Source organism: Oncorhynchus mykiss, chromosome 12 (genome assembly GCF_013265735.2).
Source record: "Oncorhynchus mykiss isolate Arlee chromosome 12, USDA_OmykA_1.1, whole genome shotgun sequence".
Taxonomy (NCBI): domain Eukaryota; kingdom Metazoa; phylum Chordata; class Actinopteri; order Salmoniformes; family Salmonidae; genus Oncorhynchus; species Oncorhynchus mykiss.
This window is the reverse complement of record NC_048576.1, coordinates 89349300-89363024: the sequence shown is the minus strand read 5'-3', so window position 1 is coordinate 89363024 and position 13725 is coordinate 89349300. Positions and strand designations below refer to the sequence as shown.

At 48.4% G+C, this 13725-nt stretch overlaps 1 protein-coding gene across 1 annotated transcript in view; it reads left to right on the top strand.

Moving 5' to 3' along the window:
* LOC110485259 (coronin-7-like) overlaps positions 1-13725 on the top strand; it is a 288889-nt gene that overhangs the window by 11290 nt on the left and 263874 nt on the right. Inside the window, exons 5-6 of the mRNA XM_036939103.1 lie at positions 3514-3700; positions 6192-6268. Of these exons, the coding sequence (XP_036794998.1) occupies positions 3514-3700; positions 6192-6268 (264 nt within the window). The remainder of the gene's footprint in view (positions 1-3513; positions 3701-6191; positions 6269-13725) is intronic.

Sequence of the window (13725 nt, the reverse complement as noted above, 5' to 3'; positions counted from 1 at the left end):
CTGGGGTACGAACGTTCAGTGAGTGGAGCTGGGGTACGAACGTTCAGTGAGTGGAGCTGGGGTACGAACGTTCAGTGAGTGGAGCTGGGGTACGAACGTTCAGTGAGTGGAGCTGGGGTACGAACGTTCAGTGAGTGGAGCTGGGGTACGAACGTTCAGTGAGTGGAGCTGGGGTACGAACGTTCAGTGAGTGGAGCTGGGGTACGAACGTTCAGTGAGTGGAGCTGGGGTACGAACGTTCAGTGAGTGGAGCTGGGGTACGAACGTTCAGTGAGTGGAGCTGGGGTACGAACGTTCAGTGAGTGGAGCTCACTCCACTCACTGAGTGGAGCTGGGGTACGAACGTTCAGTGAGTGGAGCTGGGGTACGAACGTTCAGTGAGTGGAGCTGGGGTACGAACGTTCAGTGAGTGGAGCTGGGGTACGAACGTTCAGTGAGTGGAGCTGGGGTACGAACGTTCAGTGAGTGGAGCTGGGGTACGAACGTTCAGTGAGTGGAGCTGGGGTACGAACGTTCAGTGAGTGGAGCTGGGGTACGAACGTTCAGTGAGTGGAGCTGGGGTACGAACGTTCAGTGAGTGGAGCTGGGGTACGAACGTTCAGTGAGTGGAGTTGGGGTACGAACGTTCAGTGAGTGGAGCTGGGGTACGAACGTTCAGTGAGTGGAGCTGGGGTTTGAACGTTCAGTGAGTGGAGTTGGGGTACGAACGTTCAGTGAGTGGAGCTGGGGTACGAACGTTCAGTGAGTGGAGCTGGGGTACGAACGTTCAGTGAGTGGAGTTGGGGTACGAACGTTCAGTGAGTGGAGCTGGGGTACGAACGTTCAGTGAGTGGAGTTGGGGTACGAACGTTCAGTGAGTGGAGCTGGGGTTTGAACGTTCAGTGAGTGTAGCTGGGGTTTGAACGTTCAGTGAGTGGAGCTGGGGTACGAACGTTCAGTGAGTGGAGCTGGGGTACGAACGTTCAGTGAGTGTAGCTGGGGTTTGAACGTTCAGTGAGTGGAGCTGGGGTACGAACGTTCAGTGAGTGGAGCTGGGGTACGAACGTTCAGTGAGTGGAGCTGGGGTACGAACGTTCAGTGAGTGGAGCTGGGGTTTGAACGTTCAGTGAGTGTAGCTGGGGTACGAACGTTCAGTGAGTGTAGCTGGGGTACGAACGTTCAGTGAGTGGAGCTGGGGTTTGAACGTTCAGTGAGTGGAGCTGGGGTTTGAACGTTCAGTGAGTGGAGCTGGGGTACGAACGTTCAGTGAGTGGAGCTGGGGTACGAACGTTCAGTGAGTGTAGCTGGGGTACGAACGTTCAGTGAGTGGAGCTGGGGTACGAACGTTCAGTGAGTGGAGCTGGGGTACGAACGTTCAGTGAGTGGAGCTGGGGTACGAACGTTCAGTGAGTGGAGCTGGGGTTTGAACGTTCAGTGAGTGGAGCTGGGGTACGAACGTTCAGTGAGTGGAGCTGGGGTTTGAACATTCAGTGAGTGGAGCTGGGGTACGAACGTTCAGTGAGTGGAGCTGGGGTACGAACGTTCAGTGAGTGTCGCTGGGGTTTGAACGTTCAGTGAGTGTAGCTGGGGTACGAACGTTCAGTGAGTGGAGCTGGGGTACGAACGTTCAGTGAGTGGAGCTGGGGTACGAACGTTCAGTGAGTGGAGCTGGGGTTTGAACGTTCAGTGAGTGGAGCTGGGGTTTGAACGTTCAGTGAGTGTAGCTGGGGTTTGAACGTTCAGTGAGTGGAGCTGGGGTACGAACGTTCAGTGAGTGGAGCTGGGGTACGAACGTTCAGTGAGTGGAGCTGGGGTACGAACGTTCAGTGAGTGGAGCTGGGGTACGAACGTTCAGTGAGTGTAGCTGGGGTTTGAACGTTCAGTGAGTGGAGCTGGGGTACGAACGTTCAGTGAGTGGAGCTGGGGTACGAACGTTCAGTGAGTGGAGCTGGGGTACGAACGTTCAGTGAGTGGAGCTGGGGTACGAACGTTCAGTGAGTGGAGCTGGGGTTTGAACGTTCAGTGAGTGGAGCTGGGGTTTGAACGTTCAGTGAGTGGAGCTGGGGTACGAACGTTCAGTGAGTGGAGCTGGGGTACGAACGTTCAGTGAGTGTAGCTGGGGTTTGAACGTTCAGTGAGTGTAGCTGGGGTTTGAACGTTCAGTGAGTGGAGCTGGGGTACGAACGTTCAGTGAGTGGAGCTGGGGTACGAACGTTCAGTGAGTGGAGCTGGGGTGAAGGGATCAGTTTAAGTCATTGCCTTCAATGACCTACTGACATGGAGCAAGATACAAACCTCAAAACCTTCTCTCTAACATTAGATAGACATATGCAAATGTTACATTTACATGTGTATAATACTTTATTTATATGCATGTGTAACATACACTTGCTTCCATTCAGCCACAAGAGCATTAGTGAGGTCGGGCACTGATGTTGGGTGATTAGACCAGACTCGCAGTCGGCGTTCCCATTCATCCCTAAGGTTTTCAATGGGGTTGAGGTCAGGGCTCTGTGTAGGCCAGTGAAGTTCTTCCACACCGATCTCAACAAATCATTTCTGTATGTATCTCGCTTTGTGCACCGGGGCATTGTCATGCTGAAACAGGAAAAGGCCTTCCTCAATGCTGTAGCTAAGAGTTCCCTTCACTTGAACTAAGGAGCCGAGCCCGAACCATGAAAAACAGCCCCAGATCATTATTCCTCCTCCACCAGACTTTACAGTTGGCACTATACATTCGGGTAGGGAGCGTTTCTCAAACCCAGATTTGTCGGTCGGACTGACAGATGGTGAAGTATCATTCAATAGAACATGTTTCCACTGCTCCAGAGTCCAATGGCGGCGGGCTTTACACCACTCCAGCCGACGCTTGGCATGGTGATCTTAGGCTTGTGTGCAGCTGCTGGGCCATGGAAACCCAGTTCATGATGCTCCCGACGAACAGTTCTTGTGCTGACGTTGTTTCGAGGCAGTTTGGAACTCGGGTAGTGAGTGTTGCAACTGTGAACTGACGATTTTACGCACTTTAGCACGCCACAGTCCCGTTCTGTGAGCTTGTGTGACCAACCACTTCACGGCTGAGCCGTTGTTATTCCTCGACATTTCCACTTCACAATAACAGCACTTACAGTTGACTGGGGCAGCTCTAGAAAGGCAGAAATTTGACGAACTGACTTATTGGGAAGGTGGCATCCTATGACGGTGCCACGTTGAAAGTCACTGAGCTCTTGAGTAAGGCCATTCTACTGCCAATGTTTGTCTATTCAGATTGCATGGCTGTTTGCTTGATTTGATACACCTGTCAGCAGTGGGTGTGGGTGGGTGTGGCTGAAATAGCCAAATCCACGAATTTGAAGGGGTCCACATACCTTTGTAATTATTATGTATGTCACTGTCTTCATGTCTGATTGAGAGCCCATTCACCCGACGCTCTTGTTTGTGTGTGTTTGTGTGTGCGCAAGTGTGTCTCTCTTTTACTCAGCACAACACGGTCACTAAAAACATGCTTTCTTGGCCTGGTGTGTGTCCATGCAGGTGAAGCTGTGGCGTGTGTGTGAACCAGAACAGGAGCAGCCCGGGGGGGCGGAGGTGACCCTGTGTCCCGGAGAGGGTCGTCTGGAGCTGGTCGCCTTCCACCCCACCTCCTCTGGCCTGCTGGCTGTGGGCTCCACCAAGACAGCCCAGCTCTGGGACACCAGCCGCCAACAATCACCGCTAGCAGGTAGGATACACTGGAGGAGAGGAGCTTTACACTATGCAGGCATGAAAGAATGGTGAATGCATGAACACACACTCACAAATGATTGAAGGAACGCACACAAACATGAATGATGAACATAATCAATCACTCACAAATGGATCAATACAGTACAAACACACAAATATAGCAGCAGACAGACCATACACACAATCGGTCAGTCAGTTTGATCCTTTCACAGTTGAAGGTTGAGAGTCGTGCCTCCTCCGAAACACAACCCAACCAAGCCGCACTGCTTCTTGACACAATGCCCACTTAACCTGGAAGCCAGCCGCACCAATGTGTCGGAGGAAACACTGTACACCAGGCGACCGCGTGCATTGCGCCCGGCCCGCCACAGGAGTTTGTGATGGGACAAGAACATCCCTGCTGGCCAAACCCTCCCCTAACCCAGACGACTCTGCCTGATGGGTTGCCTGGTTGCGGCCGGGCGACAGAGCCTGGACTTGAACCAAGATCTCTAGTGGCACAGCTAGTACTGCGATGCAGTGCCTTAGACCACTGCGCCACTCGGGAGGCCTAGAGGGTGAACCTCAACTGTGTCCCGTGTGACGACTTTCTTCCATTTGACAAATGCCGTTGTCATCTATGCCATCTACTGTCGTGTCATCATAACCATACATGCTATGCTGTATCCAACCAGCCGTAGCACCATAACCTCATTATGTTCTGTGTACCATTGATCCAGGTGGTCTTAACTGGGTCAACTGGGTCTGCTTTGGGGTTTCTACAATTTATGTAAGGTTGTTTCATCCTGTGTTTCCCTCTGTGTCTTGTGTCTTGGCCTCACCTGTCCCGTGTCTGGGCTGCACCTGTCCTGTGTCTTGGTCTCACCTGTCCTGTGTCTTGGCCCACCTGTCCCGTGTCTTGGCCTCACCTGTCCCGTGTCTTGGCCCACCTGTCCCGTGTCTTGGCCTCACCTGTCCCGTGTCTTGGCCTCACCTGTCCCGTGTCTTGGCCTCACCTGTCCCGTGTCTTGGCCTCACCTGTCCCGTGTCTTGGCCCACCTGTCCCGTGTCTTGGCCTCACCTGTCCCGTGTCTTGGCCTCACCTGTCCCGTGTCTTGGCCTCACCTGTCCCGTGTCTTGGCCTCACCTGTCCCGTGTCTTGGCCTCACCTGTCCCGTGTCTTGGCCTCACCTGTCCCGTGTCTTGGCCTCACCTGTCCTGTGTCTTGGCCTCACCTGTCCCGTGTCTTGGCCTCACCTGTCCCGTGTCTGGGCCGCACCTGTTCTGTGTCTTGGCCTCACCTGTCCCGTGTCTTGGCCCTCACCTGTCCCGTGTCTGGGCTGCACCTGACCCGTGTCTTGGCCCTCACCTGTCCCGTGTCTTGGCCTCACCTGTCCCGTGTCTTGGCCTCACCTGTCCCGTGTCTGGGCTGCACCTGTTCTGTGTCTTGGCCTCACCTGTCCTGTGTCTTGGCCTCACCTGTCCTGTGTCTTGGCCTCACCTGTCCTGTGTCTTGGCCTCACCTGTCCCGTGTCTTGGCCTCACCTGTCCCGTGTCTGGGCCGCACCTGTCCCGTGTCTTGGCCTCACCTGTCCTGTGTCTTGGCCCTCACCTGTCCCGTGTCTGGGCTGCACCTGTCCCGTGTCTTGGCCTCACCTGTCCCGTGTCCTGGCCTCACCTGTCCTGTGTCTTGGCCTCACCTGTCCCGTGTCTGGGCTTTTCCTGTCCTGTGTGTTGGCCTCACCTGTCCCGTGTCTGGCCTCACCTGTCCTGTGTCTTGGCCTCACCTGTCCCGTGTCTGGGCTTTTCCTGTCCTGTGTGTTGGCCTCACCTGTCCCGTGTCTGGCCTCACCTGTCCTGTGTGTTGGCCTTACCTGTCCCGTGTCTGGCCTCACCTGTCCCGTGTCTGGGCTGCACCTGTCCCGTGTCTGGGCTGCACCTGTCCTGTGTCTGGGCCTCACCTGTCCTGTGTCTTGGCCTCACCTGTCCCGTGTCTGGCCTCACCTGTCCTGTGTGTTGGCCTCACCTGTCCCGTGTCTGGCCTCACCTGTCCCGTGTCTGGGCTGCACCTGTCCTGTGTGTTGGCCTCACCTGTCCCGTGTCTGGCCTCACCTGTCCCGTGTCTGGGCTGCACCTGTCCTGTGTCTTGGCCTCACCTGTCCCGTGTCTGGGCTGCACCTGTCCTGTGTCTTGGCCTCACCTGTCCCGTGTCTGGGCTGCACCTGTCCTGTGTCTTGGCCCTACCTGTCCCGTGTCTTGGCCTTACCTGTCCCGTGTCTTGGCCTCACCTGTCCCGTGTCTGGGCTGCACCTGTCCTGTGTTTCTACCTGTGCTTTCTTTTCTTTGTCTATTCATCCTGAATCTGTTCTTTATGTACTTTGTTGTTCCTGGTCTTGTGTTAACCTGTGCTGTTGACCTCTCTGTGACCTTTCCTTGACCTCCCCTGTGATAACCTGTGGGCTGAGCTGACCAGTCTCTTGATCTCTGACCTGTGTTTCTGTCTGCAGCTCTGGAGCCGCACGGTGATCAGCTGCAGAGTCTTAGCTGGAAACAGGACGGCTCCCTGCTGGCTTCCTCCTGCAAGGTGAGTCAGTCCTACAGTACATACTGAGGCCAGACAGGAACTATTATTATCATGTACAGTACATCTAAATATAAACTCAGCAGAAAAAGAAACATCCTCTCACTGTCAACTGTGTTTATTTTCAGCAAACTTAACGTGTAAATATTGGTATGAACATAAGATTCAACAATTGAGACATAAACTGAACAAGTTCCACAGATGTGACTAACAGAAATGGAATAATGTGTCCCTGAACAAAGGGGGGGTAAAAGTAATAGTCAGTATCTGGGGTATCTGGTAGTCCTCCTCATGGACTGCACCAGAATTGCCAGTTCTTGGTGTGAGATGTTACCCCACTCTTCCACCAAGGCACCTGCAAGTTCCCGGACATTTCTGGGGGGAATGGTCCTAGCCCTCACCCTCCGATCCAACAGGTCCCAGATGTGCTCCGTAGGATTGAGATACGGGCTCTTTGCTCGCCATGGCAGAACACTGGAAATCACACACAGAACGAGCAATATGGCTGGTGGCATTGTCATGCTGGAGGGTCATGTCAGGATGAGCATGCAGGAAGGGTACCACATGAGGGAGGAGAATGTCTTCCCTGTAACGCACAGCGTTGAGATTGCCTGCATTGACGACAAGCTCAGTCCGATGATGCTGTGACACACTGCCCCAGACCATGACAGACCCTCCACCTCCAAATAGATCCCACTCCAGAGTACAGGCCTCGGTGTAACACTCATTCCTTTAACGTTAAACGCGAACCCGACCATCACCCCTGGTGATACAAAACGGTGACTCGTTAGTGAAGAGCTCTTTTTGCCAGTCCTGTTTGGTCCAGCCACGGTGGGTTTGTGCCCATAAGCGACATTGTTGCCGGTGATGTCTGGTGAGGACCTGCCTACAACAGGCCTACAAGCCCTCAGTCCAGCCTCTCTCAGCCTATTGCGGACAGTCAGAGCACTGATGGAGGGATTGTGCATCCTGGTGTAACTCGGGCAGTTGTTGTTGTACCTGTCCCGCAGGTATGCTGTTCGGCTGTACCGATCCTGTGCAGGTGTTACACGTGGTCTGCCACTGTGAGGACGATCAGCTGTCCGTCCTGTCTCCCTGTAGCGCAGTCTTAGGCGTCTCACAGTACGGACATTGAAATTTATTGCGCTGGCCACACCTGCTATCCTCATGCCTACTTGCAGCATGCCTAAGGCACGTTCACACAGATGAGCAGGGACCCTGGACATCTTTCTTTTGGTGTTTTTCAGAGTCAGGATGCTAGATGAGGCCTTTCTACTAAGTTTTCATAACTGTGACCTTAATTGCCTACTGTCTGTAAGCTGTTAGTGTCTTAACAACCGTTTCTCAGGTGCATATTCATTAATTGTTTATGGTTCATTGAACAAGCATGGGAAACGGTGTTTAAACTCTACAATGAAGATCTGTGAAGTTATTTGGATTTTTACGAATGATCTTTGAAAGACGGGCTGGATAGCACAGGAGCTGGATAGAAAAGATGGCAGAAAGTGCATGTTCACATATTGTGAACTAATTTTCAATGGGATCCTACGATAAAGGTTTGTCACATAGAGAGGTTGCTATCTATTGTCGTGTCTTTGGCTATGCCGGATTAAGTGATATGACATGCTATTCGATGAAATAATTTCTCTGTAATTAATATTACCTGATTGAGCTAATCATGTAAATGTAATTAACGAGAGTCGGGCACCACAAAATAATATTTATAGAGCTGTTATCTTCCGAATAAACTCTTAAAGACCTAGTAATATTTTACATCAATAGCAGTCAATATTAATCGTCACCTTAATTCAGTCTCATAATCTGAAAGTTGTAAATTCTTGGTTATCTGCAAGAACCCTGGCTAACAATTTGAATCAGCAATACAAAATTGGGTTTAATTATTTATTTACTAAATACCTAACTAATCACACAGAATTCACATACACACAATTAATCATAACTTGATTACAAATTACGTCATGAAGGAAAACGTCCTTAGTGGGCGGAACAGATATGACAGCTTGATACACAAAGGAAAAGGGGCTGGGTTGGAGTGAAAGAGCGGAAGACTGAGGAACAAAGGGAAGAAGCTGTGCTATCGTAAATACAGTATCTTATGCATTCTAAATTACCGCCCATTTGGAAAAGGAAAATGCAATAAATATTTACTCTGAGCTGCGCTTCAGTAGTTTGGTGGTAGATGGGAGGCCGTGTTGCCAAACCAAGTCCTTTGAAGAATGTCTCTGGTTGTCAATTGGATACGTTGTAGTAATGTCGTTGTGTGATAGACGGGATACTCTGTCTGTTCCTTCCTAACCCTCGTTGCATCTGCTGTTGCTAACTCAACGGCTAGGAGGTATCACTTCTGTAGTGAATAAGAGTTCAAAGTTCATACCATTCTCAACCAAAGCTCACGCTGATGTTGGCTTCGTTCTGTAGTTATTATCTGAACCATTCTGACATAGGACCGTCGTACCTACATCTTCGGAACAGGAAGTTCTGTTGTCGTCAAGGCTTTATTTAGGAAGGGAGAAGAGGGCGTGTTTGAAAAGTTTTATAGACCATGTCCCTTCACAGGGGCGGGCCACTGAGTGAGCAGCCCTAACTTATGACAACCCACATCTCACATTTTAGAAGTTAAAATCACATTTCATCCCATCACAAATAATTTCATATTCAAACATTTAAATTGAACAACAATTCCATGTGAATCCGATAACTCTGATGTGTAGACTTTCCACTGTAGAGTTTATGTCATCTTATCATTGATGAGAATGTCTCAGATGACAACCGACCTGACATCATATTCATTAAGTACCACCGCATATGTTCAATTGTTCGGATTACCAGAATATAGTTCATTTCCCCCCCAAATATTGATGTTCCCAGAATCTCTATGTTAACCAAGGGTTTTGCAAATGTAACCTCAGTAGGTTAGAGAGAGGAAAAAGGGGGGAAGAGGTATTTATGACTGTCATAAACCTACCCCCAGGCCAACGTCATGACACTATCAGGGAAGATTTGTCACACAGCAACCTCTCTTTCTATCTTATGTGTTGTGTCTTAAATACTTCCCAACTCTCTAGTGGCAAACAATAGCAGTAGAGGTTCACATAATGTGTGTGTTTGACATCTACTAGATTACGGTTGTACTGTGCAGAATCACTGATCTACAAGTTAAATGACATGTTATTGCTCATGTACATACTGTATATTTAGCAGATTTTATCGCAGGTGCAGTGAGATACTTATGTTCATAGCTCAAACAGTGCAGTAATACCAAACAATACACACAAATCCCCTAAATGAAAATAAATAAATGAAGAAATATCAGAACGAGCAATGTCAGAGTCCGTGTGTATTGACATTATGGACAGTATATGAATAGAAAATATATGTACAGCAGTAGTTATGTGGGATGAGCCTTGACTAGAACACATATGAAGTGGGTAAAACAGTATGTAAACATTATTAAAAACCCCTAAGGTCGTTGTCCGTGCCGCTGTGGACATGTAATTAGCATTATTGCTCCCAAGAGTGTGGGCCTATGCCCTCACAGGCCCACCCATAGCTGCGCCCCTGCCCAGTCATGTGAAATCCATAGATGAGTGCCTAATTTGTCAACCTGGGATGGAATACTGTAGTAACTGTAGTAGCCGCGTCTCACCAGTAGATGCCGCCAACGGAACACCATATCCCCCTGTTTTCCTGATTGGCGCTACCTGACATTAATCAGCATCTGTTTTTGAGCGGATCATTCCGTCAACAGGGGTGACATTCATTAACCCGGGTGGAGATCTTGTACTCTGACTGACTGTGTCCCACTTTTTATACTGGATACAGAGTTCTCCATAAAACTTCAACCTCAACTTTCCCTTGGGTTCTAAAGTGGAAATGAACACAACTCAGGGATTGAGAAAGAGGGATGAGTCTGAGATCACTGATGTAACAGCCAGTTTGTCTAATTGTTTTAGTGTTGTAATAGTTTGATCGTGTTGACAGAGGAATTAATTAATGCAAGAGTGAGTGATCCTCACTGAGCAGCCAAGTCTTCCTATTAACATTAGTTAGTGTGTTAGTTATCAGCCAAGTCTTCATATTAACATTAGTGTGTTAGTTATCAGACAAGTCTTCCTATTAACATTAGTTAGTGTGTTAGTTATCAGCCAAGTGTTCCTATTAACATTAGTTAGTGTGTTAGTTATCAGCCAAGTCTTCCTATTAACATTAGTTAGTGTGTTAGTTATCAGCCAAGTCTTCCTATTAACATTAGTTAGTGTGTTAGTTATCAGCCAAGCCTTCCTATTAACATTAGTTAGTGTGTTAGTTATCAGCCAAGTCTTCCTATTAACATTAGTTAGTGTGTTAGTTATCAGCCAAGTCTTCCTATTAACATTAGTTAGTGTGTTAGTTATCAGCCAAGTCTTCCTATTAACATTAGTTAGTGTGTTAGTTATCAGCCAAGTCTTCCTATTAACATTAGTTAGTGTGTTAGTTATCAGCCAAGTCTTCCTATTAACATTAGTTAGTGTGTTAGTTATCAGCCAAGTCTTCCTATTAACATTAGTTAGTGTGTTAGTTATCAGCCAAGTCTTCCTATTAACATTAGTTAGTGTGTTAGTTATCAGCCAAGTCTTCCTATTAACATTAGTTAGTGTGTTAGTTATCTGGCAATTTGTCTCTTTCTTTCTCTCTCAAACAGAAAACAGTAGGGAACATTGGATGTATCATTAGTTAGACCTTAACGAGGCACTGGAGGCAGGGTACATAACTGTTTAGTGTAGGACGACATCCATCAGGCCCCTGCATGCAGAAAACCCCCAGTGACCTCTTACCCCAAGCCCTGCACACGTCCAGGATCATGTTCATTAGGCACCAAATGGAAGAAAATGGGCTGAAACAGGCATGGACTTCCTGGACTTGTCCAGTAAGAAATCCTTGTTTTAGTTTTCCATTACAACATTTTTTGCTATTTTCTTCTCTAATGAATACATCCCAAGCCTCTTCTCCCCAACTGCCCCGCCCGACCCCTGCCTCTCCTGGGGAGAAGGGAGCTATAGTAAGGGTCCTTTCTCCATCCTCTGCTCCCTGACAGGTTCTGCGAGTTACTGCCTTTTTAAAGCAAAGTAAAGAGCAGAGATGAAAAACACGCAGGACGGGACCTCAATCCTCACCTGGCCACAGAGGCCCGTCGCAAGGCCCCAAGAGCGGGTGATTTAGCGCCCCAGGAGAGAGGACCTAGGCATGGAGGCATGTGTGGTGCCCCCTCCTGTCATAAAGGAAATAATAACTGTGCTGGAAGGTATTTCCATTGTGTGTGTGTGTGTGCGCGGTTGAGTAGGGGGTGCCAGAGTGGAGGGAGCTCTGGGTTTATGGAAGGGGCGCAGAGGGAGAGAGGGGAGTTTATGAGTAGAAGTGGAATGGTTTCATGTGTAGTTGTAGTTGAACTTGGACACTAGGCAAGGGCCTTTTCATCAGCGGGGGTTAACATAACTCATTTTTCAACACTTCCTGCCTTTGAGGTACAGTATGTGCTGTGGCAAATGTTGGTGTACCTTGTCCTCTCCTGCTCTCTTGGACACTTTCTCTGTCCCATACAGACATTCAGTGATCATCTAGAATCGGCTTTCTATTTCGCAACAAAGCCTCCTTCTCTCACGCCGCCAAACATACCCTAGTAAAACTGACTATCCTACCGATCCTCGACTTCGGCAATGTCATCTACAAAATAGCTTCCAATACTCTACTCAGCAAACTGGATGCAGTCTATCACAGTGCCATCCGTTTTGTTACTAAAGCCCCTTATACCATCCACCACTGCGACCTGTATGCTCTCGTTGGCTGGCCCTCGCTACATATTCGTCAGACCCACTGGCTCCAGGTCATCAAAAAGTCTATGCTAGGTAAAGCTCCGCCTTATCTCAGCTCGCTGGTCACGATAACACCCACCTGTAGCACACGTTCCAGCAGGTATATCTCACTGGTCATCCCCAAATCCAACACCTCCTTTGGCCGCCTTCCAGTTCTCTGCTGCCAATGACTGGAACGAATTGCAAAAATAGCTGCAGCTGGAGACTTATATTTCCCTCACCAACTTTAAACATCAGCTATCTGAGCAGCTAACCGATCGCTGCAGCTATACATAGCCCATCTGTAAATAGCCCACCCAATCTACCTAACTCATCCCCATATTGATTTTATTTACTTTTCTGCTCTTTTGCACACTAGTATTTCTACTTGCACATCATCATCTGCTCATCTATCACTCCAGTGTTAATTTGCTAAATTGTAATTACTTCGCTACTATGGCCTATTTATTGCCTCACCTCCTCATGCCTTTTGCACACACTGTATATAGACTTTTTATTTTTTTCTGTTTTGTTATTGACTGTACGTTTGTTTATTCCATGTGTAACTCTGTGTTTGTGTCGCACTGCTTTTCTTTATCTTGGCCAGGTCACAGTTGTAAATGAGAACTTGTTCTCAACTAGCCTACCTGGTTAAATAAAGGTGTTCTCAACTAGCCTACCTGGTTAAATAAAGGTGTTCTCAACTGGCCTACCTGGTTAAATAAAGGTGTTCTCAACTAGCCTACCTGGTTAAATAAAGGTGTTCTCAACTGGCCTACCTGGTTAAATAAAGGTGTTCTCAACTGGCCTACCTGGTTTAATAAAGGTGTTCTCAACTAGCCTACCTGGTTAAATAAAGGTGTTCTCAACTAGCCTACCTGGTTAAATAAAGGTGTTCTCAACTGGCCTACCTGGTTAAATAAAGGTGTTCTCAACTAGCCTACCTGGTTAAATAAAGGTGTTCTCAACTAGCCTACCTGGTTAAACCTGGTTAAATAAATAAAAAATAAATAATCTGGTTGGGTTCTCTGAGACAGAGCAAGAGCCCTGGGTGCTTTGTGTTCATTTGTCGCCAAACATTAAAAATATATATATTTTTGATTAAAACAGGGAAGGACTACCTGAACTTGTGCAATAAGAAAGCTAATTTTAGGTTCCTGTTGAAAAACATTTAAAAACGTTTCCATAAGGAACTTTTTAGTAGACCAAGCAAGATCAAAACCTACAGAGAGACAGGCTGTCGTGTGACTCTGTGTGCTTAACAATTGTATGTGTCAGAGTGGGGGTCATTTTCCTCTGTTTGTATTCCCAGTGACCAGGAAGGAGTTCGCCCATCAGTCAGTCAGTGATGGCCCGTGCTCAGCCCAGAATTACTCTTAACATGATGATAGTCTTTAGGAAGGCTGCTGCTGGCAGGCTTCCTTAGGAGGGGCGGAGAGAGAAAGAGGGAGAGAGACCGAGAGATGGACAGAGAAGAAAGAGAAAAGCGAAAGACAGAAAGGGGAAAAACAGAGTGGAGGAGAAATGTGACACTAGATGAGAGCGTCTGGGGGTTCAGGCTTCTCTGAGTTGACTGAGACCTGGGGTGTAATTTAAGTCAATGGGCCCTTC